This window comes from Pseudorca crassidens, chromosome 10, assembly GCF_039906515.1.
Source record: "Pseudorca crassidens isolate mPseCra1 chromosome 10, mPseCra1.hap1, whole genome shotgun sequence".
Lineage (NCBI taxonomy): Eukaryota > Metazoa > Chordata > Mammalia > Artiodactyla > Delphinidae > Pseudorca > Pseudorca crassidens.
In genome coordinates this window covers 103,329,401-103,355,645 of record NC_090305.1, presented here as the reverse complement: position 1 = coordinate 103,355,645, position 26,245 = coordinate 103,329,401, and the positions used below count along the sequence as shown (strand labels likewise).

The window sequence follows — 26,245 nt, the reverse complement described above, 5'->3', positions numbered from 1 at the left end:
CGCAAGTGAGGTCACGCTGTACTTGCTGTTTCACATCCTCTTTTATTTTTTATTTTTGGCTGCCTTCGGTCTTCGTTGCTGCGCGCCGGCTTTCTCTAGTTGCGGTGAGCGGAGGCTACCCTTCGTGGTGGTGCGCAGGCTTCTCGTTGCGGTGACTTCTCGTCGCGGAACACAGACTCTAGGCGCGCAGGCTTCAGTAGTTGTGGCACGTAGGCTCAGAAGTTGTGGCACACGGGCTTAGTTGCTCTGCAGCATGTGGGATCTTCCTGGACCAGGGCTTGAACCCATGTCCCCTGCATTGGCAGGTGAATTCTTAACCGCTGAGCCACCAGGGAAGCCCTCACATCCTTCTTTTAAGTTTTTATTCAGCTGTATGTCATGGAATTCTTATCAGTGGATATAGACCTTTATTATCCTCTTTAATGAATATGTAGTGATTCATTATATGGAGGCACCATACTTTATTTTAACCTACCCTCCACTGACAGGTTTTCAGATTTTTCATTTTGGTGGGGCTGAGGAGAGTCGTTATAAACAATGAAGGGAACATATCTGTACATAATCTTTGCACTCATGATAAACTCCTACAAGAGGAACTGTTGAAATCAGAAAAGCAAGGGTGGGACAGTGAATGTGTTTGTTTGGTTCAGTTCCGAGCAGTGCAGACAGGGCCCCTGGGAGCCTATCCAGGGTGAAGTCTGAAGTGCAGCGAACCCCCCTTTCTCTAATGACCCTTCCTCTTACAGGTTGGCCCGGATTCTCGTCCGCCTGCCAGCACTCAGGCTGATGAGCTCCAACATAACAGAAGAACTTTTTTTTACTGGTCTCATCGGCAATGTTTCAATAGACAGCATAATCCCCTACATCCTCAAGATGGAGACAGCAGAGTATAACGGCCAGATCACCGGAGCCAGCCTATAGCGCACACCTCGCACCTGCCGAGGAGCACAGGATCCGCCCAGGACCGCTCAAATACAAAGAAAATAAGTAGTGGTATTTTGGTATGTGCAAATATTTCCAGTATCTTAGCTATTTCCTACCTGGTTTCTTCTTATCTGTTAATCCCAGACAGTAGCAACTAAAAGACTAGTAGGATCCTTTCCTGCCATAAGAAATGTTTTAATGCCTTTTGATGAAGCAGCAGATTTTGGAACAATCTTTTAACTCAGTTTTTATTTAGAAATTCTCAAAGGGCAAAAAAAAAGCAAAGTTTTATAACGTCAGACTAGTTAAAGAAAACTAAAAGAACCTAAGAGAACAACAGTATGTGTGTATATATTAAAAACGTCCTTGGAAATAATAGCTACTAATTACCAGGGTAATGATATTAGCACTTTCTAAGCACTTCTTATCAATGTGTAATGTTAGCAACATCTTGCCTGTGTGCAGGGCAAATGGAAAACTGTGTATGTCTTTTGCCGAAATACTAATGATTTCTGTGAAAATGCAATAGGGTTACAGGAGACAATCATTTATGCTTAAGGAAGGAAGGCGTCATTCCTAACTGTACGCACATGTTGCTGGTGTAGAGCTAAATTCCCGGGAATGAATGAAGATGCAGCTTATTGTACGTGCAGTCAGGGGGAGTGTGGTGGCACAATCATGGTGACCTGAATTCGAAGCTTCCTCGGCCAGAGCTGATGCTTGTCAGGCTCCCTGACCTCTGGTCCTGGTCTGTGACGGGCATCTGCAGGCTCCTCTGAACTCGGGCCTCTTCTGGTGACTGGTTCTCAGAATTGGATTAAACCAGTAAGATGTTAACTGCCAATTCCTGCAGCAACTGAAAACATCCACGAATCACCTCCATCACTTACAGCAGTTGGAGCGTTCTGACCAAAAAGTGCAAGGTGAGCATTCTGAACCCTTGCCGGGACCTCCCGACTACAGTGTGGCGGGGGGTTGCATGTTTTTCAGGTGGAGGAGTGCGAGGGCTCCCTTCTCAGCAGTTTCCATCCCAAATAACCCTTGGGAAGGGCCTGTGTTCCTGCACTTCGGTCCGAACTGGGAGGTGGACTGTGGTGCGGGTCTTGCTGCCTGCCCAGGCAGCAGGTGTGGTGGAGCTGAGTGGCATGTTTCTCAGTGTCTCCAGGCTCAGCACCTCTGTCAGCAGGTCTCTCAATGATCCTGGCGTACCACGCACTTGGGTTCCCCCGGTGTGCCAGCAGACGAACTCTGGAGCGTTTTACATGATGGATGTAGAAGCAGGCTGCATGCTCCTTAAAAACAACCTTTAATCCCCAAAGTTATCATCTTCTTTCTCCTTGTAAGTGATAGTGACCATTGTTTACAAGAACAGAATGCGGTTATTGGGAAGTTTAGTTGGAGAAAAGCGCCCATAGTTCCCCTGGTTGTGAAGCAGCAGCTCACATTTCCATTTGGGAAAAGTAGCAAGGCTGCCTCAGGTACCTGTACTTTCTTTCTGTGTAGCCCAGATTAAGAAAATACAGTGTGAGGCTAAACTTGTATTTCTGGAACCTTTTGATCAGATGATACCCCAAAAGACCCCAGTGCACTCACTCCCCTGCCTCCAGGCATCCACGGCCGTGTGAAGCTGAGGAGAGCAAGGTGGGTGCCGGGCTGCCGCCACGGGCTTATGGCAAGACGGGACTCTATTCCGCAGTTGGCGGCGGCACTGATGGAAGTCATTAGTGGGAATCAGTGGGAACAGTGTCTCCAACTTGGAAATTCCTGTTTGGATCTGATTATGTCATTTATCGTTCATGCCTTGGGAGCAAATTTTGGAGAATAGTGGGGGTACCTGTTATAAAATTAATGGGAAGGATTTAATTTTGACAGCTTAAATTTTTGGTTTTCTAACTTTGAAGTGATTTAAGTTTCAAAATTAAGGCAAAAAGTGGCTAAGGATTTTCGCAGAGGGTATTTTGTAGCACTTGTGTGCATCTTACATAGCGAGTTGCCTGTTTTTCTGTTCTTTTGACTTTGGATGTAAGCATGTCTGTTGATCCTGTAGCAGCTCCCTGGGAACACGTATTGTGTCACACATCTTTCAGGTCTGAGCTCTCGGTGATGGTGAAAAGGTCCACACTGGCCGGCTGCCCTGGGCGTCCTGTGTCTGTGAGGCTTTTACACTCAGGTTGCTAAGGTATGAGGGCAGCTTAGCCAAGACCTAGACTGAAGTCTCTGCTGGGAACAGAAGGTGGTACCAGCAGGGAGCCAGTGAACACCTGGATAAGCATATGCCCCACTCCAGCAGGACAGCTCGGGAGAAAAGCTGATTCTAAGCTGGTCCTGCTCCCTGAGTCCCTTCACTGCTGATGGCTGATTCTAGTGGACCATTTTGGGCTTTGAACACTCCTCATTAGTTTCCTAGATCCCCTTGGCCTTACTTTGAAGTGGACTTTTCCGTAAAAATCAGCTCCACACTACCTGAATTCTCGCCACTCCAGATCATCTCAAGCCTTTGACAGCAGGTCCATTCTCTCTTGTCAAACTGGTTAAAAGAAACCCAGAGTCAAGAATTATTTAAAGAGATTGCAAGTAAATATTTGGGCTCAACTTTGACCAGGCTTTTAACCCTTGTTAGTAGTTTTTGAAACTCTGATTTAGTACAGTGAGACCAGCCCTGAGTAGTCTGCATCTGAGTGAAATAAGCCAGGATCAGGATTCTTTGCCACGAAAATCCTGGCCCAGCCACCCCTCCCTCCGTGAGGAAAGTACCTAAGGGAGGTGGGGACAGACGTACACCACTGCTTCTTGACGAAGTGGGCTCTTTTCCATCGGTATTTCAGATAATGTTGGACAGTTATCTATTGAAATTTGTGGAGTTCATTACATATAATCATAAAACAGGACCGGAAGAGATGTAGAAAAAGACCAAATTACTCAAGCAAATATTTTCCATGTTATTCCTTGAAAGTATTTTTAAGGAAGTATGTTACCACCCTTCTGATTTGTGTGTGTGTGTGTGTGTGTGTGTATGTGTGTTTGGGGGTGGGGCGGGGAGGCTACCTTATTTATTGTCTAACCTCTGCCTTGAGGCTGTGGTCAGGGTTCTTTTGTTGTTTGAGTTTTTATATTTAATTTCAGGTGTAGTCACTTGTAAGATGTTATGTAATCGCCCTCAAGAGGGATCGTTTTCTAGCCTGTCAGCGTCAGTATTAAATGCAGACTCTCTCCCAAGGTGGTGGCAATGGACACGGCTACCAATGGCTCCCTGATCGATGTGGCGGCAGCACCCTCGCTGGGGCACAGGGCTGTAGCCACACTGCATACTGGCTTTCTAGCTTGTTTGGGGGTAGCCACGGCAGGGAGCCAAGAACTAGAAGGGCTCTCGTTGTACCTAGTGCTCTTTATCCTGATCCTTTGAGGGAACACCAAGCAGAGCAGTCTTGCTCCCAGCCCTGCCCTCTGCCTGACAAGCAGCCTTTGGATGGGGATCCAAGTTCCAGGGCCTGATCAGATTAGAGCCTGGAAACGCATTGCCCACTTTCCAGTGGAAGTGGCCTTATGTGCAATGGGGCTGAAGGTGACATTACAACTCTTCTGAGTCCAGGTCATGAAAGGCGGCATCTTCTGATGCTCACCTTTATTTTGGAGGATGGTGCCCTTCAAAGCCTGGAAAGGCCGGAGAAAGCAGGGCACACACTCACATCCTTCACTGTCCCACTTCCATTCTCCATAGGTTGTGCGGCTCTTGGAAAATGTCTTAACTTTGATGTTAAATTTGCAAAGCTAGCTCCGCATCATGACCGAGTGGGATGAGTCTTTTGTACACAGAGTCCTGGGCCTCCTCACCTGTGCCTCCCACCAGCAGGCACTTCTGTGTGTTCAGCCCTGGGGTCCCTTCGGCGGCATTGTGTGTGTACAGATTTATAGGCTTGTGTGACTGACTGAATGTACATGTGTTTATACCTTCTCTATATGTACAGTGTATATAGCGTATGTGTACATAGATGTATATATTATGTATACAGACATGTAGCCACGTATCCAGACTTCCCTTTTGTTTTACAGAGAATCTATGATAGAGTTTCTACAGTAAATTGATGTGGGTGTTCCATGGTCCCCTCAGCAGGATGGATTTGCTGAGACTTTAACTCCATTTTCCTTTGGGTGAGCCTGGCTGGGAAAGGCCCTGAGGTCAGTGTCCACTCTGCACCAGGGCAAGTTCCAGACAGAAAGGCCCTGGCAGGATAACATTGCTTTCTATTCTCTAGGAAGCATGAATGTTGATGGCTGATTTCTATGGTATACAAATTACAAATCTTAAATTATCTAACTGTATATATAGCATGTGAACGAAATCCACTGACCTTATTCCTTTCTATGAATTATGATTCTAAAATTTTTAAATTTCAGATAAAAATTGCATTTTTATACAGATGTATAATACCCTTAAAGCTACAAATGCCAAATTTTCCTTGTCCAGGTCTATTCTGAGGAATTTTCCCATTAATCGGGCTTTAACTGAGATACAGCACTCAGGAGCCAGGGCCCAGCCCAGCAATAGTTGCTCATGCACCTGGTAAGCAGAGACCTGAATGGTGGGAAGGTTGAAAGCTGGCCTGCTGAAAGAAATCACTGGATAACTGCAAAAACTCACGTAATCCACAGGTTACTTTTTAAAAAAAATAAGCTTACTGAAATGTTTGAAAATACTTCATTGAGACCACAGTACTCGGTGCCTTTTGTGAGATGGTGGGTCGTTTAGCCTTCAGCTTCCCATAGCTTTGATGTGACAAAAGCTCCTGCTACTTCACTGGCCTCATCCCACAGTGATTGTTCGACCTTTCCCGTGTCCTTGCCTGTCGTGACAATCGCACTATTTGAACGTGGCTCTCCAGTTAAAACAAGTGGAAGCCTGACAGTCTCTAAATGAATCTTTAAAAGTGTTCCTTTGGGGCTATTTACCTTAACTTTAATCTAAGAATAATTAAACTGTGAGTTTAAAAAAAGTATCTTGGGGGTGAGGAATGTCTGAGATATTTTTAATGCCCAGCTATACTTTCAGTTAAGAAGCCAATAATAATTCTGATAATAATGCTGGGAAAAAAAGCTCAGCAATATTTATCGATTGACAGACTGTGATAAAGCTTAACACTTGGATAACAATTAGAAATGGTAGTCTTTACATTAAAAATGGCTTTTCTTTAGGAAAGTGTAGTCAATTATCATTTTAACAACCAGAGCACTCATGGATTCTAAATGCTGCTGCCACACACAACTCAAGTGCTGGAGTATTTTTCTACACTCTCTCCGTTCTCCCAATTATCTTGTAAACCAGTGTCCAACTAGTTTTATAACTGAAAACTGCACATTTTCATAGTACAAACCATAGTTTTTACCTGTAGTTTGGAGCTGTCTGTTAAAATGTAGCTGCACTACCAGCCCTTTCAAAAGAAGTGTGTTAAAGGAAAATTTGGGTGTTAGATTTTTGGGACCGTTTCTGTAACCTCTGCCCTTCACAATATAGAAAATATTGTTTATGCCATCACATTTTAATTCCAGGTTTAAAATCTGTCGAAAGCTGTATAGCTTGAAATCAGCTTTGTTTATGCGATGGCATTTAAAAAACAGCATGTTCTTTTTAAACTGAATTTTATATCTAATCAATGTCTTCAGTCTCGAAGAATCTGCATTGTTGTGTTTGTATATAGAGTATTGCAGTGCATGAGTTAGCTTTATGCATTTTATTAAATGCTGTTTCAATGTGGCATTATTGTTGTGGCTTAATACTACTACCTAAAAGAGGTTTATACTATTAAAGTGAATTAAAAACTAATGTGCATCCTGCTCCTCATTTCTCCTCGTAATAGTAACATCGGTAACGCCTGACCCCCAGAGGCACCCAGAATGCTCTGCCTGAACCCCAGGTAGGTGACAAGGAGGCACCCTGGTCGTCAGACCCCTACAGCTTGCACCCCACCTTAGCCTTGCCCAAAAGTGACTTAGCCCTTGATGGTCCATTTGATTGGTCCACTGGATTGTAAATACCTTTAACGAAAATGCTGGCGGGACCATCCCCTCTGCGTCCTCCCAGTGGAGCCACTCCTTGGTATGGTGTCCAGAAGCCACGCAGACTTTCCCGGAGCAGAGCAGAGCACAGCTTGGGCCTCTGGACGCACAGATCGCTGGCACAGACAAATGTGCACAGAGCCAGGCCTCAAACCGGCAGACGCTTCCTGTAAGGATATTTGCTATCCAGGGTAAAAACGTCTTCTTAAAGTTTCAGAAGTTTAGAACTTGCTCATTATGTCATCTGACCTCTCATTTTACAGATGAGGATTCTAAGGTCCAAAGTCAGATTCATGGCAGAACCCACAGGCAGCCAAATAGCTTTAAGTGGCTTTGCCAGGTAGAACTCAAGATGAGAAGAAAACTGGTCACTTCAGTAGAACAAGGCCAAAAACCATCTGGTGAACACTGCTTATGCAGACAGAATTAAGAAAATGTGTCAATTACAAGATCCTCATATGAGAGGACTGGGATTGACATACACACTTATATAAAATGGTAACTAATAAGAACCTGCTATATAAAAAAATAAAATTAAAAAGATCCTCATAGCAATCTTCTCTACTAATTTCTTCCCATTTTTGTAAATTTAAACCCATCTTTTTACCACTAATAAAGTAGGAAATAGATGACAAAGGAATAATGCCCCCCAGTGGTGTTTATCTCCATGCATGTTACCTGCTACCTATAAAATAGTCCACGCAAACAGTAACAGCAGCACCATCGTGTCAGGCACTGGACATTTATTCTCTCTCTAAAGAGGGGTCAAAAACTAGCTTAGTTCAGGGCGATCCTCCTATTTAGCAACCCTGGGGGCGCCCTGTGGACCATGGAGGGAAGGGCCATTTCTGTAAGTCCTTCTGTCTCACTAGCTCTGGAGACAAGGCCAAGAGGAACCAACTCTTTCTGAAAAGCCCAGTCAGCCACTGTGAAGGCCATGGCTGCCACCAGCTGGGAGCAGTATCAGAAACATGGCAGGAACTGAGACCAGCACCCAGGGAGGGATTAGGATGGGGGACAGGTTTTTCTAGCCGCCCTCGGAAATGGTGACGGGGGAGAGAGCACCAAAGTGTTGAATTTCAGTTAAACAACCCTCATAAGCCTGTGGTCATTCAGGACAGCTACCCATTATACATCAGACCCACATGCCCACCTCCCCCCAACCCTGACGTTTACACCATCACCCCGAACACAGGTCTGGTACAAAATCACATAACCTGAGCACCATATGTGAAAGGAGCCAAACTTCCCCCAATTTAATGAGGTAGTCTGCAACACTTATATAAAACATCCCAGTCGCACACTGGGACAAGGACTACCTTTCTTCCCATCTCACAGGGAGCTTTTGGCTTCAGCCCAAGTCCTTCACTCCTGACCAAGTAAACCTAATCTTAAGGTGACCCTAGAGGGCCCTGGTGTCTCCTGAGGAATGAAACCAATACAACTGAAGTGACAGCAACATCAGTGTCCTGTGAGGAAAGAACTCCCAGGCAGACCCCCAGTGACACCTCATACCCTCTTCCAAAACTCAGTAAATGAAGGCTGACCAAGCCAGAGGGTAGCGCCCTCCACCAGGGGGCGCCCTCTCCTTGCCAGGGAGGCAGGTCTGAGCCTCCACTGGGACCTCTTGGCCTCTGGCACAGCCTCGCCCCAGTGGTCAGTTGGCTTTAGTTTAAAAAGCGAGCGCTGCACACAGGCTTGCCCTGGGATTTCTGAAAAATCCCAAAGAGCCTGACTGGAGAGGACGTCTATACCACCAGCCAGACAGCTCCGGCCAGACCGCGACGTGGCAGTTCTTCATTATTCTCCAGAGCAAGGCCTGGAAGAAGAGTCGAAGCCAGTAGAGACCAGGAAAGGGCTGCAGGACTGAGACGAGATGTCACCAGGCTGCGGCCTTACACCTTCCCTCCCTACAAAGGCCTATCAGACCGGATTCATGCCACACTGCTCAGTGATCCTGAAGCATTTATTGCCCTGATGGCGCAGGGTGTTCACTGGGCAGCTTGGCTACAGCCCAACTCCTCCCCTCCCCCCCATACACTTTTACACAAGTGTGTAAAGGAGACCCTTTTATTGCAAAGAGATTTTCAGTCTTTCGGGGAATAGGACCAGGGGCTTTTCTGGGGCCTCAGTCTTGGGCACTGGCTTTCAGAGCTGCTTTGTACTTCCCTGTCATTTCCCTGGGCAATGGCACCAGGCCCGGGCAGGGCACCTGCCCCTCCACCTCACAGATGCACTCCCGCAGGCAATACTTTCGGGGGCCAAAGTGGGCTGGGTGAGAAAGCTGTTTTTTCTCCTGCTCCTCTCTCTCGAGGGTTTCCCTGCCAAAGAACACAGACAGCAACAAGGCGTGGGTGACACAGCTCCAAGCTGCTGGGAAGTGGGGGACTTCTCAGCTGTGAGCCCCAGCATCTGCCAGGGAGACCTCCTACGCTGCTCCCTACTCCCCCCGGGCCTCCGGGGCTTGGGAGTGCGCAGGAAGGCCTGCACCCTGGTGAAGGGTAGCAAGGGGTGACCCCAGCTCTGAGGACAGGCAATCAGGACCAAGGGGCCTGAAGTGCCTTCGTGCGCTTTCTCAAGACAGACTTTCCCATCTTCCCTCCCTCCATTCATGGGAAGAAAAGGAATGTGTCACAGCAGGCCCTGGGGTTGGTCACCCACTAGCTCCAAGCTGAGATTCCCCAAGAGGGACATGGTCACAGCCACAAGGGCGCACATTTCAGATGCCTCTCAGCTTCCCGTGGACCCAGGAGGAAAGGACCATCTTTGTCTTCACGGTGCAGGGAGCTGCAGCTCAGAGGTTCAGGCGCACAGACTCCGGCCCACTCTCTGGTCAGCATCCGAGGCTCCTGCCAGAGTCCGCCCTCTCAACACCCCTCCCAGCATGCCCATCTCCTCCCTCTCAAATCTCTGGGCCAAGACGTTTGCACCTCTCCAGGTCAAGCCCAACAACTCACTCATTCTTCCCCAGAATCTTTTTGATGTGCTCCATGATCTCCTTATTGCTCTTGGTCTCCACGTCCACAAGGACTTGCTCCCCGGAATCTGGAAACAGGAGGAAGAGGGAAAGAAAGCTGAGAACACAGCAAGACACTCCCTGGCCTCAAATGGTGGTGATTTGGGATTTGCTTTTAGAGGAGAAACATTTTAATGGTCAAACAAGTGTTTATGTAACCAATTATGCTGCCCTTTTTCCGTATTTCTTTAGATGTGAGCACACATAAACTTTAGGTATGTACAAAAGCATGCATACTATTTTAAATAGAAACTCCATGTTCATGGATAGAAAGATTTAATATTGTTAAGATGGCAATCCTCCCCAAATCAGTCTATGGATTCAGTCAATCCCTATCAAAAATCCTAGCAGGTGTTTTTGTAGAAAACTGAAAAATTGAGCCTAAAATTAATGCAGAGGACCCGAAACAGCCAAAACAACCTTGACAAACAAGAAAATGGGCGAACATTCACTTCCCAATTTCAATTTTACCACAGGCTACAGTAATCAAGTCTGTGTGGTACTGAGCAAAAGAACAGCCTAGAGCAATGGAACTGAACTGAGTCTAGAAATAAACTCTTACTAAATTTATGGTCAACTTATTTTCAGCAAAGATGACAAGACAACTCAGTGAGGAAGAAGAGCATATATCTGATAAAGGACCTGTAGCCTGACTAAAGAACTCTCACAATTCAATGTCAAAAAGACAATCCAAAGAAAAAATGGGCAAAATATCTGAATAAACATTTAACAACAACAAAAATGGATAATAATAAGCACATGAAAAGATACTCAATATCATCAGTCATTAGGAAAATACAAAATAAAACTACAGTGAGATATTAAGGTGGCTAAAATTTTTTTAAACACAATACCAAGTGCTAGTGAGGATGCAGAGTAGCTGGAACTTTCCTAAATTACTAGTAAAAATGCAAAATTTTACAGCCACATCAGCTAGTGAATTAAGACACACACAAAAATAATTAAATGATTGGAAAGGAAGAATTTTATTTGCACATGTAATGACTGTGTATGTAGAAAATCCTAAGGAATTTAGAAAATAAAAACTTCTAGAAATATGAATTACCAAGATTGCAAGACACAAGGCCCATGTACAAAATCAGCGGTACTTCTACAAAGTTGTTTGGTGCTAACCAAAGAACTGAAAAATGAAAATTTTAAAAATACCATTTACAGTAGTCACAAAACATACTCAATATTATTAAAATGTCCAGGGACTTCCCTGGCAGTGCAGTGATTAAGAATCCACCTGCCAATGCAGGGGACAAGGGTTCGAGCCCTGGTCCAGGAAGATGCCAAATGCCACGGAGCAACTAAGCCTGTGCACCACAACTACTGAGCCCGCGTGCCTAGATCCCATGCTCCGCAACAAGAGAAGCCACTGCAATGAGAAGCCCACGCACCACAACAAAGAGTAGCCCCCGCTCGCCGCAACTAGAGAAAGCCAGTGCATAGCAACGAAGACCCAGTGCAGCCAAAAATAAATTTATTTTTTTTAAATGTCCATTATCCTCAGTGATCTATAATTCCGAACAAAATCCCAGCAAGCTTTTTTTCTAGAAACTGGCAAGCAGATTTAAAGTCAGAATGGAAATGCAAAGAACCTACAAGGGCCAAATTAATCTTGGAAAAAAAAGGGGGGGTGGGGAACAAAGTTGGATTTACACTTCCTGACCTTAAGACATATCATGAAATACAAAAACCAAGACAGTGTGCTATTAGCATAAGGACAGACATACAGCTCAGTTAAAGAGGATGAAGAGTTCAGAAATAAACTCGAATAGCCAAAACAATCTTAAGAAAGAAGAACAGAGCTGGAGGAATCATGCTCTCTGACTTCAGACTACACCAGAAAGCTACAGTATTCAAAACTGCAAGGTACTGGCACAAAAAAAACCAGACACATAGACCAGTGGAACAGAACAGGGAGCCTAGAAATAAACCCACGCATTTATGGTCAATTAATCTACCAGAAAGAAGGCAAGAACATACAATAGAGAAAAGACACTCTCTTCAATAAGTGGTGCTGAGAAAACTGGACACCTACATGTAAAAGAATGAAATTAAAACATTTTCTAACACCATCTACAAAAATAATATGGATTAAAGACCTAAATATAAACACTAGCTACCATAAAATTCCTAGAAAAAACATAGAACACTCTTTGAAATAAATCGCAGCAATATTTTGGGGGGACCTGTCTCCTAAAACAAAGGAAATAAAAGCAAAAATAAACAAATGGGACCTAATTAAATTTAAAAGCTTCTGTACAGGGGCTTCCCTGGTGGCGCAGTGGTTGCGAGTCCGCCTGCCGATGCAGGGGACATGGGTTCATGCCCCGGTCCGGGAAGATCCCACATGCCGCGGAGCAGCTGGGCCTGTGAGCCATGGCCGCTGGGCCTACGTGTCTGGAGCCTGTGCTCCGCGATGGGAGAGGCCACAACAGTGAGAGGCCTGCGTACCGCCAAAAAAAAAAAAAAAGCTTCTGTACAGCAAAGGAAAACATAAAACAAAATGAGGGACTTCCCTGGTGGTCCAGTGATTAAGACTCTGTGCTCCCAATGCAAGGGGCCCAAGTTCGATCCCTAGTCAGGGAACTAGAGCCCACATGCTGCAACTAAGAGTTCGCATGCTGCAACTAAAAGTTTGTGGCAACAAACACCTGGCACAGCCAAGTAAATAAATAAATACTTCACCTGATTAAAAGATGGGCAGGAGAACTGCATAGACATTTTTCCAAAAGGAAATGCAGATGGCCAACAAGCACATTAAAAGATGCTCAAGATACCTAATCATCAGGGAAATGCAACTCAAAAAACCACAATGACATATATCACCTCACACCTGTCAGAATGGCATTCATCAAAAAGACCACAAATAACAAAGGTTGGTGAGGATGTGGAGAAAAGGGGACCCTTGTACACAGTTGGTGGGAATGTATACCGGTGCAGTATGGAGGTTTCTCAAAAAACTAAAAATAGAACCACCACATGACCCAGCAATTCCACTCCTGAGTATATACCCGAAAAAAACCACACTAATTCAAAAAGATACATGCACCCCAATATTTAAAGCAGCATTATTTATAATTGCCAAGCTATGGAAGCATCCTAAATGCCCATCAACAGATGAATGCATAAAGATGTACTATACACACACACAATGGGATATTACTTAGCCATAAAAAAAGAATGAAATTTTCCATCTGCAGCAACACAGATGGACTTGGAGGGCATTATGCGAAGTGAAATTAAGTCAGACAGAGAAAGACAAATACTGTATGATAGCACTTATTTTTGGAATCTAAAAAATACAACAGACTTGTGAATATAACAAAAAAGAAGCAGACTCACAGATAGAACAAACTAGTGTTTACCAGTGGGGAGAGGGAAGGAGGGAGGGGAAACATAGGGGTAGGGGAGTAAGAGGTACAAACTATTATATATATATTTATTATATATAAAATAAGCTACAAAGATATACTGTACAATATGGGGAATATAGCCAATATTTTATAACAACTATAAATGGAGTATAACCTTTAAAAATTGTGAATCACTATATTGTACACCTGTAACTTACATAATATTACTGTACATCAATTATACTTCTTTTTTTTTTTGCTGTGCCATGCAGCTTGCAGGATCTCAGTTCCCTGACCAGGGATTAAACCCGCTCCCTTGGCAGTGAAAGCACGGAGTCCTAACCACTGGACCTCTAGGGAATTCTCCCATTTTAACCAGCTTAAAGTGTAAAATTTGGTGGTTTTTAATGCCTTCACAATGTTGTGCATCCATCACCACTATCTAGGTTCCAGCACTTTCTCATGACTCCAAACAGAAACCCTGTACCCATTAAGCAGTCACTTCCTATTCCCCACACCACCCCAGCCCCAGCCCCTGACAACCACTTCCTATCCCTATGGCTTTGTCTGTTCTGGACACCTCACACAAATGGAATCATACACTATATGGCCTTTTGCATCTGCCTTCTTTCCGTTGGCATGTTTTCAAGGTTCATTCGTGTTGTAGCATGTGCCAGTACTTCATTTCTTTTCATGGCTGAATAATATTCCACTGAGTGAATATACGGATTTTGTTTATCTTTTCATGGCTGAATAATATTCCACTGAGTGAATATACGGATTTTGTTTATCCATTCATGGTCAATTTTTCTGACAAAGGTGCCAAGGAAATTAAATAAGGGGAAGCACTGTCTTTCAACAAATGGTGCTATAACAGCTGAATATCCCAAATCTAAAACACCTAAAATGAACCTCAATCCTTATCTCACTTAATACACAAATAACGAGATCATAGACCGAAATGTAAATCTAGGACTCTCCCAGTTTTGAAACACAGGAGAAAAATCTTTGTGACTTTGGGGTAGGCAGAGATTTCTTGGACAGGACATAAAAAGTACTAAACATAAAAGAAAACAACTGATAAGATGGAATTCATCAAAATTAAAATTTCTGCTCTTCAAAAGACACCATTAAGAAAATGAAAAGGCAGCCACAGACAGAAAATATTCACAATACATCTCACAAAGGAACCGAATACAGAATATATGAACAACTCAACAAGAAAAGAGCCCCCACTTTTTTTTTTTTTTTTTTGCGGTACGCAGGCCTCTCACTGTTGTGGCCTCTCCCGTTGCGGAGCACAGGCTCCGGACGCGTAGGCTCAGTGGCCATGGCTCACGGGCCCAGCCGCTCCGCGGCATGTGGGATCTTCCCAGACCGGGGCACGAACCCGTGTCCCCTGCATTGGCAGGTGGACTCTCAACCACTGCGCCACCAGGGAAGCCCCCCACTTTTTTTTTTTTTAATGGACGAAAGATCCAAACAGACTCTTTACAAAAGAAATAAATGAATGGCCAATAAGCACATGGAAAGATACAGGGAAATGCAAATTAAAATGTCAAGGAGATATACAGGCACTGGAATGGCTGAAAAGACTTATGTGATGACAAGAATGGCCCCCAAAGATACCCCCACCTAGTCCCCCAGAACTTGTGAATATGACACCTGACGTGGCCAAGGGGCCTCTACAGAAGAAATTATACCTAAGGACCCAGAAATGGGGAGATTCTCCTGGATAATCTTACAGTCCCATTAATCACAAGGTCCTTAAAGTTGGAGACCCTCCTGGGCTGTGGTCAGAGGGACGTGTGACTGTTGGAGAGGGCCAGACACGAACACAGCTGGCTTCGAGGATGGAGGAAGGGACCACGAGCCAAAGCATGTAGGGGTCTCGGGCTTCCCTCGTGGCGCAGTGGTTAAGGATCCGCCTGCCCGTGCAGGGGACACGAGTTCAAGCCCTGGTCTGGGAAGATCCCACATGCCGCAGAGCAACTAAGCCCATGCACCACAACTACTGAGCCTGTGCTCTACAGCCCGCGAGCCACAACTACTGAAGCCCGCACGCCTAGAGCCCATGCTCCGTAACAAGAAAAGCCACCGCAATGAGAAGCCCACGCACCACAAAGAAAAGCAGTCCCCACTCGCCGAAACTAGAGAAAGCCCACGTGCAGCAACTTAGACCCAACACAGCCAAAAATAAGACAGAAAGAAAGAATTTAAAAATAAATAAATTAAGAATGTGGGGGCCTCTAGAAGCTGGAAAAGGCATGGAAATGGATTCATCCCTAGCGCCTCCAGGAAGGAAGGCTCTGCGAACACCTTGATTTTAGCCCATGTTGGACTTCAAACCTACAAAACTAAGATGAGAAATCTGTATTGCTTTAAGCCACCAACCTCGTGGTGATCTTACAGCAGCCACAGGAAATGCAGATGAGCAATAGGACCAGTTTGGGTGAGGATGGGGGGCCAGCAGGACCCCTCACCCTGTGGACTGCAGAGACAAATGGCATAACCATTTTGGAGGCCTGTCTGGGTGGTTTCTAAGGTCATGTGCCTATTCTGTGGCCCAGCAAGCCCATCCTGAGCCTGTGCCCAGGAGAACTGAACACCTAGGTCCACAGCGACATGCACCTTCCCAAAACCACCCTCGGCAGGCAGCCGCTAACACCCACCTCGAGCAAGACCCTCCTTGCAGGAGTCTCTGAGACCCGCTGCAGCAGCAGCAGAGCCAAGCCCACCCGGCTCTCCCAGGTCCACGTCCAGGACCTGCCGCTTCTGCCCAACACGCAGCCAGAGCTTCCTACCGACCAGCCCCGACTTTCTCATCTGAGGCGTCTCCTGGCCAGACCTCCTTCCAGAGATGTCAGACGTGCTTTGCCATCTGAAGACTCCCTGCCTGCCCCCCATCTCCAATAAACCTCATACTTGTAGCTCTGTCTTGGCATCTATAGAAAACCCAAATGTTCATCAACAAATAAATGGATAAACTGTGGTATGTTCTGATAATGGAGCACTATGCAGCAATAAAAATGAGTAAGCTACTGATACACATAACGTGGATGAATCTCAAAAAGACAAGTGAAAACCAGACACAAAAGAACGTATACTGTGAGATTCTATATTAGGTTCTGAAACAAAACTAACTAGTCTATGGTGAAAGAACTGCTAACAGAGGGAATTCCCTGGCGGCCCCAGTGGTTAGGACTGTGCTCACTGCTGAGGGCCTGGGTTCAATCCCTGGTCAGGGAACTAAGATTCCACAAGCTGTACAGTGCGGCCAAAAAAAAAAAAAAGAACTGCTAACAGTGGTTGCCCCTCTTGGGACTGGGAACTGGAAAGCAGTACTGGGAGACTTTTTGGGGCTTCACTGGGAAACAGTGACACAGGCCCGTCACATCTATCAGAACTCATCACTCCATGCACGTGAGACCTGTCCATTTTATTATGGGTAAATTATACCTCAATAAAGTTAATTTTTTAAAACGCCAACACGAAATATATACACGAAATTGCCAACGACCACCATTCTCCTCGCCTCCACCTTGCTCTATTTTTCTTTTCTCCATAGCACTCATCTTCTAACAAACCATGTTATTGAGTTTCTTGTTCATTCTATCTCCTCCTGCTGGAATATCATCTCTACAAGGCTAGAGATCTTTGTTTGTATGGCCCCCTGACACCCCAAGCACCTGGAACAGTGCCTGGGTCCTAACAGGAAGTTGATACATATTTGCTGAATGAATGAAAGAACATCATCATTTTCTTTCCTGACGAATTTCCCAGTCTATACTTCATTTGATTCTCGTAACCGTGTAAGGAAGATGTTTTGCCTTCCCCTAGAAATATGTAAGTGGGAACACTACTCGCTCAGGATCAGAATGACTGAGTAGAGAGTTGGGCTAGAATATATGGTCTTCTGACTTCCAGGCACTGAGCCCAATTTAACTGAATACATCTTCATGTTTGCTCCTCACAGGGACAGGAGAGCATCATGTAAATGCATATGGTCCATAGAGGACACACGCAGACACATACACTGTTCAAGAGAATGTGGCCAGCACTGAGAGACGTGCCCTGAGAGAAGGGAGAGTCCAATCTAAGGTGTAGGTAAGGTTTCCTGAGTGAAATGGTGCCCAAGCTGAGTCCCAAAGGATTTATTTTTTAATTAAGCAAAGAAAAGTAGAAAGGGGATTTCCAGCAAAGGAACCGACATGAGCAAAGGCAACAAAGCACAGTGCAGCAAGGGAATTTGGAAAGACTAGCCCATATGACATGAGGCATATGTAGGAGATGTGGCAGCAACAGGAGATGCGGCTGGAGAGGGACAGACCAGATCTGTGCAGTCACTGTGTGCCAGGTATAACAGCCAAGGTGACAGGACCAACGTAGGTTTACAAGTGCTCCCATCTCAGCCCCCGCTGACTGCCACACAGGAGGAACATGGGAGGCAAGTCAGGCCTGGGCCATGGCAGAGGGCCCTGCGCTCACCTAAATAGAACCGCAGGAAGGGTGTTGGCGTCATGTTCTTAAACATCATGATCTGTACCCAGGGGTTCTTATACTGGATCTGAGGTATGTTGAAAAACACGAATTTCCTGCAAAACAGAAGAAATTAAACCCATGAGAGTTTTTAACCTAAAATTGTATGCACCTGTATGTTCTTCTAAAGAGAAAGTCCAGAACTCTCATCAGATTCTAAGAGGACCCTGCCCCCCCCGCGAAAAGGTGGAGGTAGGAAAAGCAGGTCTCAGGAATCCACTAACGTGTTGTCTGAATGTGGGTGTTGGGACTCTTGGTTTGTCATTTTAGGGAAAAGAAATCTATATTCCTACCTCATGTTGCATATTAGCCTAAAACTCACCAAAACAGAAGTATATATATAAAAATGAAACCATGAAATGTCCTCGGTCTTGATTGGTGTGACAGCTGCACAGTGTACTCATATGAGAAGCTGTGTATCTACAGGTGAGCACTTTATGTAAATTATACCACAATTTAAAAATAAATGAAACCATGAAAACAAACATGGGGAATACTTTTACAATCAAGGAGTGGAGAAACCTCTAAACTCAGAAGGTTTAAAACACAGATAAATTTGATTACATTAAAACCTTTGCAAGGGATTTCCCTGGTGGCACAGTGGTTAAGATTCTGCCTGCACCTTTGCAATTAGTCTCTTGATTAAAGCCTCCCCAATGACCCGAATTTAAATGCATTCTCTGCTTCCTGCTGCCACCCTGCTCCCCATACCAGACGATGGAAAGGTGCGAGTGGTACACGGGTAGAAGCATGGTTGCCTGGCTTCACCACTTCCCAGCTGTATATAACCCAGAGCAAGTTACTGCTGTGTGCCTCAGTGTTTATGCCAACATGATGGCAACGCAGGACAACCAGTCCAGATAGCAGCTTGTAGTTTAGTCTCAAGAAGAAAAAGACAGGATCAACAGAAGGTCTGACTGTGTGACATTTGCTTGGGGAGATGTCCATAATTGGGGCAGAATCTGCAGTTAAAACAAAAGCAATGACAATAACTCCAGGGAAAACAAAAAACTGCAAAAACAAAAAGGAAAAATAATCAAAGTATTTGACTCAACTGTGTACAGTGTTTACAAAGTCATAATAATTTAACAGTGAATACTGATTTATCCAAAATTCTTAAATGACTATATTGGGAGGATGGGGGGGCGTCGAGTAGTATGCATGTGCTGCGGTAGCGAACAGCAATGCTTCTTGAAGAGCTAAATCCTTGCCTTCCACAGTGACAAGTCAACAGATAAAGCCTAAAGCTAAGAAAGTAAGGAGCTCTCTAAGTATGGTATTTAACTATATGGGAGTAAAACTCTAATCAAATGGTTAGAGTTGAAAGTTGTTGCCTCTGGAGGATATACAATGGAGAAAAGACAGCCTCTTCAATAAGTGGTGCTGGGAAAACTGGACAGCTTCATGTAAAAGAATGAAATTAGGGCTTGCCAGGTGGTGCAGTGGTTAAGAATCTGTCTGCCAATGCAGGGGACACGGGTTAGAGCCCTGACCCGGGAAGGTTCCCGCATGCCGCGGAGCAACTAAGCCCGTGCACCACAACTACTGAGCCTGCGCTCTAGAGCTCACGTACCACAACTACTGAGCCCGCGTGCCACAACTACTGAAGCCCTGTGCCTAGAGCCCGTGCTCCACAACAAGAGAAGCCACTGCAACGAGAAGCCTGTGCACCGCAACCGAGAGTAGCCCCCGCTCACCACAACCAGAGAAAGCCCACATGTGGCAACGAAGACCCAACACAGCCAAAAATTAAAAAATTAAAAAAAAATAAATTTATATATAAAAAAAAGAATGAAATTAGAACACTCCCTAACACCATACACAAAAATAAACTCCAAATGGATTAAAGACCTAAATGTAAGACTAGGCACTATAAAACTCTTAGAGGAAAACATAGGAAGAACACTCTTGGACATAAAACACAGCAAGATCTTTTCTGACCCACCTCCTAGAGTAATGGAAATAAAAACAAAAATAAACAAATGGGACCTAATGAAACTTAAAAGCTTTGGCACAGCAAAGGAAACCATAAACAAGACGAAAAGACAACCCTCAGAATGGGAGAAAATATTTGCAAACGAATCAATGGACTACAGATGGCCAAGAAGCATATGAAAAGATACTCAACATCACTAATTATTAAAGAAATGCAAATCAAAACTACAATGAGGGGGCTTCCCTGGCGGCACAGTGGTTAAGAATCTGCCTGCCAAAGCAGGGGACACAGATTCGAGCCTGGGAAGATCCCACATGCCGCAGAGCAACTAAGCCCGTGCACCACAACTACTAAGCCTGTGCGCCTAGAGCCCGTGCTCCACAACAAGAAGCCACTGCAGTGAGAAGCACACACACCGCAACGAAGAGTAGCCCCCACTCCCCAGAACTAGAGAAAGCCCACGCACAGCAACAAAGACCCAACGTAGCCAAAAATAAATAAATTTTAAAAAAACAACGAGGTATCACCTACAGTGAGTATCACCTCACACGGGTTAGAAAGGGCATCATCAGAAAATCTACAAACAATAAATGCTGGTGTGGAGAAAAGGGAACCCTCTTGCACTGTTGGTGAGAATGTAAATTGATACAGCCAATATGGAGAACAGTATGGAGGTTCCTTAAAAAACTAAAAATAATTACCATATGACCCAGCAATCCCACTACTGGGCATATGCCAAGAGAAAACCATAATTCAAAAAGACATATGCAGGTCTTCACAACTAGAGAAAGCCCGCGTGCAGCAATGAAGACCCAACGCAGCCAAAAATTAATTAATTAATTAATTTTTTAAAAACGGCCAGAAAAGTAAACTGCCCTGGGTCACATGACCAGTAAGTCAAACAATCAGGGCTGTGAGCATTGGGCTCCATCACTATCAAATTCACCTGGATCCTGAGGCACAAGGCTGGACACAGAACTCAATAAATTCCAGCAGCTGTTACTACTTCTCCCATTGCATCTTAAGGGCAAGAACACCTGGCAGAGGTGAGGAGGAACTTAGCTCTCAGACTCTGAATAAGGCAGCTCCCCACACACCCAGCAAATACCCTAAGACTTGCTAGCCAGGTGCTGTACTGGCCACTGGCACTTGGAATGGAGGGCCAGATGAAGTGCTGAGGGCACATGAACAAGCAAAGAAAGGCCGGTGGGGCTACAAAGAGCAAGTCTGACAGGCTCAAACCCGAAGGGCACCGGTGGGACAGTCAAGCCCTTATCACTAGGAACAGTGAAACACAGAATGGCTGTTTGGCTCCTATTTACCCAGAGAGTATGAAAATACTTGAGCATGCGAGTATGTGCAGGCCTATTTTGATTGGCTGACCATTTAAAAACCACAGATTTACATAAAAATCTGAATTTCTGGCTCCTTGACAGGTCAGAAATTCTCCATGGAGCCCAAAGAGCTAAGATGTAGCCAAGCAGTGAATGGCCCCGTGAGGCAGGGCACGTTTTCAGTTTACTGCAGGCCCATCCAGACTGTCTCTCTCCTTTGTTTGTACCTGCCTGGCCTCTGCCCTGTGACTCCTGGTGCGGATGGATGGATGGATGGATGCAAAGTTGGTTATGCAGGAGTATCTGGGTGCCTATTCAGCCCTAAGACTGAGTCTTCTAGGAAGCCCTCATCCCAGCTGACCCCACGCCAAGTAGGTTCAAGTTCTTGCGTTGACCTGTGGAAAGCAAACGGCTAGGGGGTAGCTGCTGGCTCTCCTGAACAGCCCTGCACTGAAGGCCGCGCCATGGTGGGACCACCCTCCACAGGGAGTTGCTCTCCAGGCTCACTCTGATCCATCCCACACACCCAATCCCAAAGTTTCTGTAAGACAGGACTTGAATTCCCAGCAACAGCACGAGGCACTCAGTAAATTTATGCCTAACACCTGAAAAGCCCAAAGCACTGCTGCTGCCTCGAGGTTCAGTTCAAACCTTTCACTTGCAAATCCATTCAATGAGTCCCGACTCTGCTGCGGGCTGAAAAGCATTAAGAAGTTGGGGCGGGGGCCGCTGCGCAGCTCACAGTCCCTTCACTCTAAGGGTCACGAGTCCTTCGAGAACCCTCACCAGCTGACTATGGTACCCTGGACAAGCCAGTTCCTTAACCTCCTGCGTTCCTTCATCCCTGGAGTGAAGAGAACAGCGAGGTTTCTGTAGAAATCAAACGAGCTAGTGCACGAGGAGCATTCAGAAACGCGCTGCACGTACGAGGACTCAATAAATGCCAGCAGCTGTTACCCCTGCCATGCACCCCCAAATCGGCCCTGAAACATAGGTATCACCCCGGTCGCAACACTGAGGAAAAGCAACTCTCCCAAAGCCAGCAGGTGGAAGAGCCCGGACCCCAGCGGGTCGGTCGCCCCGGGCTGGTCTCCACCCGGACCGCGCGCCGCCCGCGGGGCACGGGTGGCTGAGGAGGCTTCGGCCTCCCCGTCAGCGCCGCCCCCACCCGGCGCGACGAGGCCCTCAGGTCCTCTTCTGCTGTGGAACCCCGGGGCAGCTGCCCGTCCGTGCAATGGGGGCCCTGGCGCCAGCGCAGCGCCGGGTCTCAATGACTCGCAAGTTATTGGTGGGACCCGGCGGCTCGGACTGACCTGGCGCCCTCGCCCAACTCCCCGTGCGTATTGTAGTTCACCGTCATGACCTTCACCGACTCCTTGAACACTATGTCCCCCTGGCCCAGGTACTGCAGGGTGCGGAGTATCGGGAAGCGGCCCTTCATGGGCATGGCGGCTGCGGCGGAGGGGCCGGACCACCGGCCGCGAGCCCAGCAACGCGTAGAGACGAGCTAAGCTGACGCCGCCCGGGCGGCCCTCTCGCCGCTTCTCCTCAGCGCCGATTTCCACTTCCCGCGCAGACTCACAGGAGACGCTTCCCGGCGGGCAGCGCGCGCGCCGCGGAGCGGCCTGGGACTTGTAGTACTGGCTGGCAGAGTTTTCCTTAGGCGGGGGCGGTGGGAGCCGGCACGTACGCCTAAGCGTTAAAGCTCCTGTTGGAACGTTAAGGTTTTCACGATTTGTGAATCAAGTCTTTCTCCCCTCCGCCAGGGGAAAATATTTTATATAGGCTCAAACTCAATCATTCAGACAACAAACTTACAGTAGGAAATAATTCAGGAGAGCTGAGTTTGAACACCAAGTCGGCTAGTAACTTTCTGTTCAACCTCAAATATGTCAGTTTTGCTCTCTCAACTTCTCCAGTTTTAAAGTGAAGGGTTAGAACTAAGCAATTTCTAACATTGACTTAAAAAAAAAAACAAAATTAAAAACCTGACTTGCAAAAAGGAAAAAAAAAAAGGAGATTTTGGGATCCACTCCTTTCTAGTTTAGCCACTTGAGAGCTCTGGACCTCAATTTCTTGAAAAGCAAAAGGTGGATGAGATGCATTTCCTACTGATCTGAGAACGTTCTCCTTCACTTTTGAAGGATAATTTTGCCAGATATAGAATTCTAGGTTGGGGGTTGGGAGGCATCTTTCAACACTTTATTTCACTCCACTCTCCTCTTGCATGGTTTCTGATGAGTAGTCAGCTCTCTTTTTTCCACTATAGGTAAGATGGTTTTTTCTTCTGGTTTCTTTCAAGTTTGTCTTTGGTTTATAGAGTTTGAATAAGATATACCTAGGTGTATATTTTTGGTATTTATACTGCTTGGTGTTCTCTGAGCTTCCTGGACCTGTGGTGTAGTGACTGTCATTAATTTTGGAAAGTTCTTGACCATTATTACTTTAAATATTTTTCTTTAGTCTCTCGTTTTTTTTCTCCTTCTGGTATTCCAATTATGCATGTTTTACCTCTTCTGAAATTGTCCCATAGTTCTTGGATGTTCTATTCGGTGTTTTTGGGTTTTTTTCATTCTTTTTTCCCTCTGCTTTGCAGTAGGGAAGTTTCTATTGACCTATCTCCAGACTCACTGATTCTTTCCTTGGCTGTGTCAACTGATGAGCTCATCAGAGGCATTGTTTGTTAGTCTTTTTTATTTCTAGCATTTCCTTTCAATCTTTCTTAGAGTTTCCTTATCTCTGCTGACATTACCCATCTGTTCTTGCATATTATTTACTTTTACCACTGGACTCTTTAACATATTAATCATTTAGTTTTCTATCTGATAACACCAACATCTGTGTAATATCTGAATCTGGTTCTGATATGTGCTTTGTCTTATCAGACTGTGGGGTTTTCCCTTACCTTTTTTAGCACACTTAAAATTTTTTGTTGGAAGTGAGACATTATTGGCTGTATTAGGTAATAGGAACTGAGGTAAATAAGCCTCTACTATGAGGGGTTATGTTATTCTGGCTAGAAGTAGAGCTGTGTTTGTTTGCTGTAGCTGTAGGCCCCAGAGGCTTCAAATTCCTCTAGTGTCTGTTTTTGTCTCTCTTGACTTTGGGCTTCCCTAGAGTCTGTGTTTTGTAGCTCTTTTAGCTGTAATGCATCCTTATACTGGAGTTCTGTTGGTGTGGTAGTAAGGTGTGGTAGCAGGGAAGCATTCTGTAATTTTATGGTGAAATTTCAGTATTTTAGTGGGTCTGTGTCCTTGGGCTATGACCTTCCTGTCTCTGAATCCCCCTCTGTGATAAAGAATAAGAAATATGTTTGGTCTTTGTTCCCAGCTCCTGGCCAGAGCTCCTAAAACTCTTATAATTTCCTTAATGATAAGAGTGATAGGAGCTTCTTTTGTCATATCTAATTTTTGTCCCTGTTCCTGAAACAGCTCTGGAAAGATGAAGGTGAAAGGAGTGGCTTTTGTTATTCATAACAAGCCCCTTTCAACCTCTGACCTCCAGGAAGGTAAGGGGCTAAGGGTTGAGTTAATCGCTAATGGCCAAAAGATTCAATCAATCACGCCTATGTAATAAAGCCTTCATTATAAAAACCCTAATTTAGGGAGTTGGAGAGCTTCCAAGTTGGTGAACACACCATGGTGCTGGAGAGTGATGTGCCCAGAGGGGGGCATGGGAGCTCCACACCCCTTCCTATACCTTGCCCTATGCATCTCTTCCGTCTGGCTGTTCCTAAGTTGTCTTCTTTTACAATAAACCAATAATCTAGTAAGTGAACTGTTTCCCTGAGTTCTGTGAGCCATTATAGCAAATTATCGAAACCAAGGAGGAGTTGTAGAAACCCCTGATTCATAGAAAGTCAGAAGTACCCGAGGCCCGCACTTGTGATTGGCATCTGAAGTGGAGGGGCAGTCTTGGTGGACTGAGCCCTTAACGTGTGGGATCTGATGGTAACTCCAGGTAGACAGTGTCAGAATTGAACTGAATTGTTGGACACCCAGCTGGTGTTGGAGAATTGGTCGTTGTGGAAACCCCACCCGTCCCGTATTGGGCTTCCCTGGTGGCGCAGTGGTTGAGAGTCCGCCTGCCGATGCAGGGGACACGGGTTCGTGCCCCGGTCCGGGAAGATCCCATGTGCTGCAGAGCGGCTGGGCCCGTGAGCCATGGCTGCTGAGCCTTCGCGTCCGGAGCCTGTGCTCCGCAACGGGAGAGGCCACAGCAGTGAGGCCCGCGTACCGCAAAAATCAAAAACAAAAACCCCGTATTTAGTGTCAGAAGAGTGTATGAGTAGAATGTATAGAAAAACATGAGTTTTCAATTTTACCCTCCCCACACTTGGATGAGACAGGAAGGCTAGAGGGGACTAGTGTGAAATGCCCTTCCCCACGTGGGGTTAGACTCTGGTAAACCTCCCAGCCCCCCAACAGGCCTTTGTTATGGAGAATGCTGAGTTTATTTTACAAAGGTAACTCTTCCCCCTTTCCCCGCCAAAGCAATTAGCTATGAAAACCAGGTGGGGTTCCAGGATGTAAAACCCGAGAGTGTGGGGTGTCCTTAGGCTGACCCCCAGGGGTTTCTTACTCCCATGCTAGTCCACACTCAGCCTCCAGCAATTCAGCGAGTTCTCCTAGCAGCTCTGGCTCCAGTGGCTTCTGCTTCAGGTAAGCAGATCTTGGCTGCGATTCTGCATTCACCTCTCCACATTTCTAGGTGGCAGTAGGCCCTGCAAACTCAGTTCTCTGATGGATCCAAAGAGTCACTGACTTTCAGTTTGCCCAGCTTTTCCTTGTGGTAAGGACAGGAGTGACAACTGCCAAACTCTTTGTATGCCTGAGCTGAAGCCAGAAGTCCTTTCTGAAGTATTTTTTAAAACCATGCTAGGCTACTGAAGAGTTTTAGTCAGAAGAGCTTTTGACCTTAAAGTTCAGAGGAGGTGCTTCCTATGGATGAAATATCCTACCCCATGTGAGAAACCTGAGTGTCCATACACGAAGCAGGCCAGGGCAGCTTGGGTTTTGGAGGCAGACAGACCTGGGCTGGAATCCCAGCGGTGTAACCCTGAGCAGGCTTAACCTCACCA

At 45.8% G+C, this 26,245-nt stretch overlaps 2 protein-coding genes across 5 annotated transcripts in view; one reads left to right on the top strand and one right to left on the bottom strand.

Moving 5' to 3' along the window:
- NR2C2 (nuclear receptor subfamily 2 group C member 2) overlaps positions 1-6,742 on the top strand; it is an 82,926-nt gene extending 76,184 nt beyond the window's left edge. For all 3 annotated transcript variants that reach the window (XM_067755577.1, XM_067755576.1, XM_067755578.1), the window contains one exon: positions 747-6,742. In XM_067755577.1, the coding sequence (XP_067611678.1) occupies positions 747-921 (175 nt within the window). In that variant the 3' untranslated portion in view covers positions 922-6,742. The remainder of the gene's footprint in view (positions 1-746) is intronic.
- Positions 41-22,749, bottom strand: MRPS25 (mitochondrial ribosomal protein S25). 2 transcript variants are annotated; one of them, XM_067755580.1, is made up of 6 exons: positions 22,479-22,749; positions 17,845-17,951; positions 9,933-10,020; positions 6,955-7,045; positions 3,388-3,451; positions 41-2,758 (listed from the first exon to the last, which is right to left on the bottom strand). In XM_067755580.1, exons 1-6 carry the CDS (start codon positions 22,610-22,612, stop codon positions 2,712-2,714), a joined length of 531 nt encoding a protein of 176 aa, XP_067611681.1. In that variant the 5' UTR covers positions 22,613-22,749; the 3' UTR covers positions 41-2,711. The 2 variants fall into 2 exon arrangements, with proteins under 2 accessions (XP_067611681.1, XP_067611682.1); XM_067755581.1 differs by lacking the exons at positions 41-2,758; positions 3,388-3,451; positions 6,955-7,045 and adding an exon at positions 9,032-9,296 and having other exon boundaries at positions 22,479-22,745.
- Between the last annotated feature and the right edge of the window lie 3,496 nt (positions 22,750-26,245).

Bases quoted from the DNA above. Each gene is read 5' to 3' on its own strand.
- MRPS25 (XM_067755580.1), bottom strand. From the start codon at position 22,612: ATGCCCATGAAGGGCCGCTTCCCGATACTCCGCACCCTGCAGTACCTG. The intron at 17,952-22,478 runs GTCAGTCCGAGC...TCTGTTTTGCAG, and splicing joins GAGTTGGGCGAGGGCGCCAG to GAAATTCGTGTTTTTCAACA. The intron at 10,021-17,844 runs GTGAGCGCAGGG...TCCTGTTTCCAG, and splicing joins CTTCCTGCGGTTCTATTTAG to ATTCCGGGGAGCAAGTCCTT.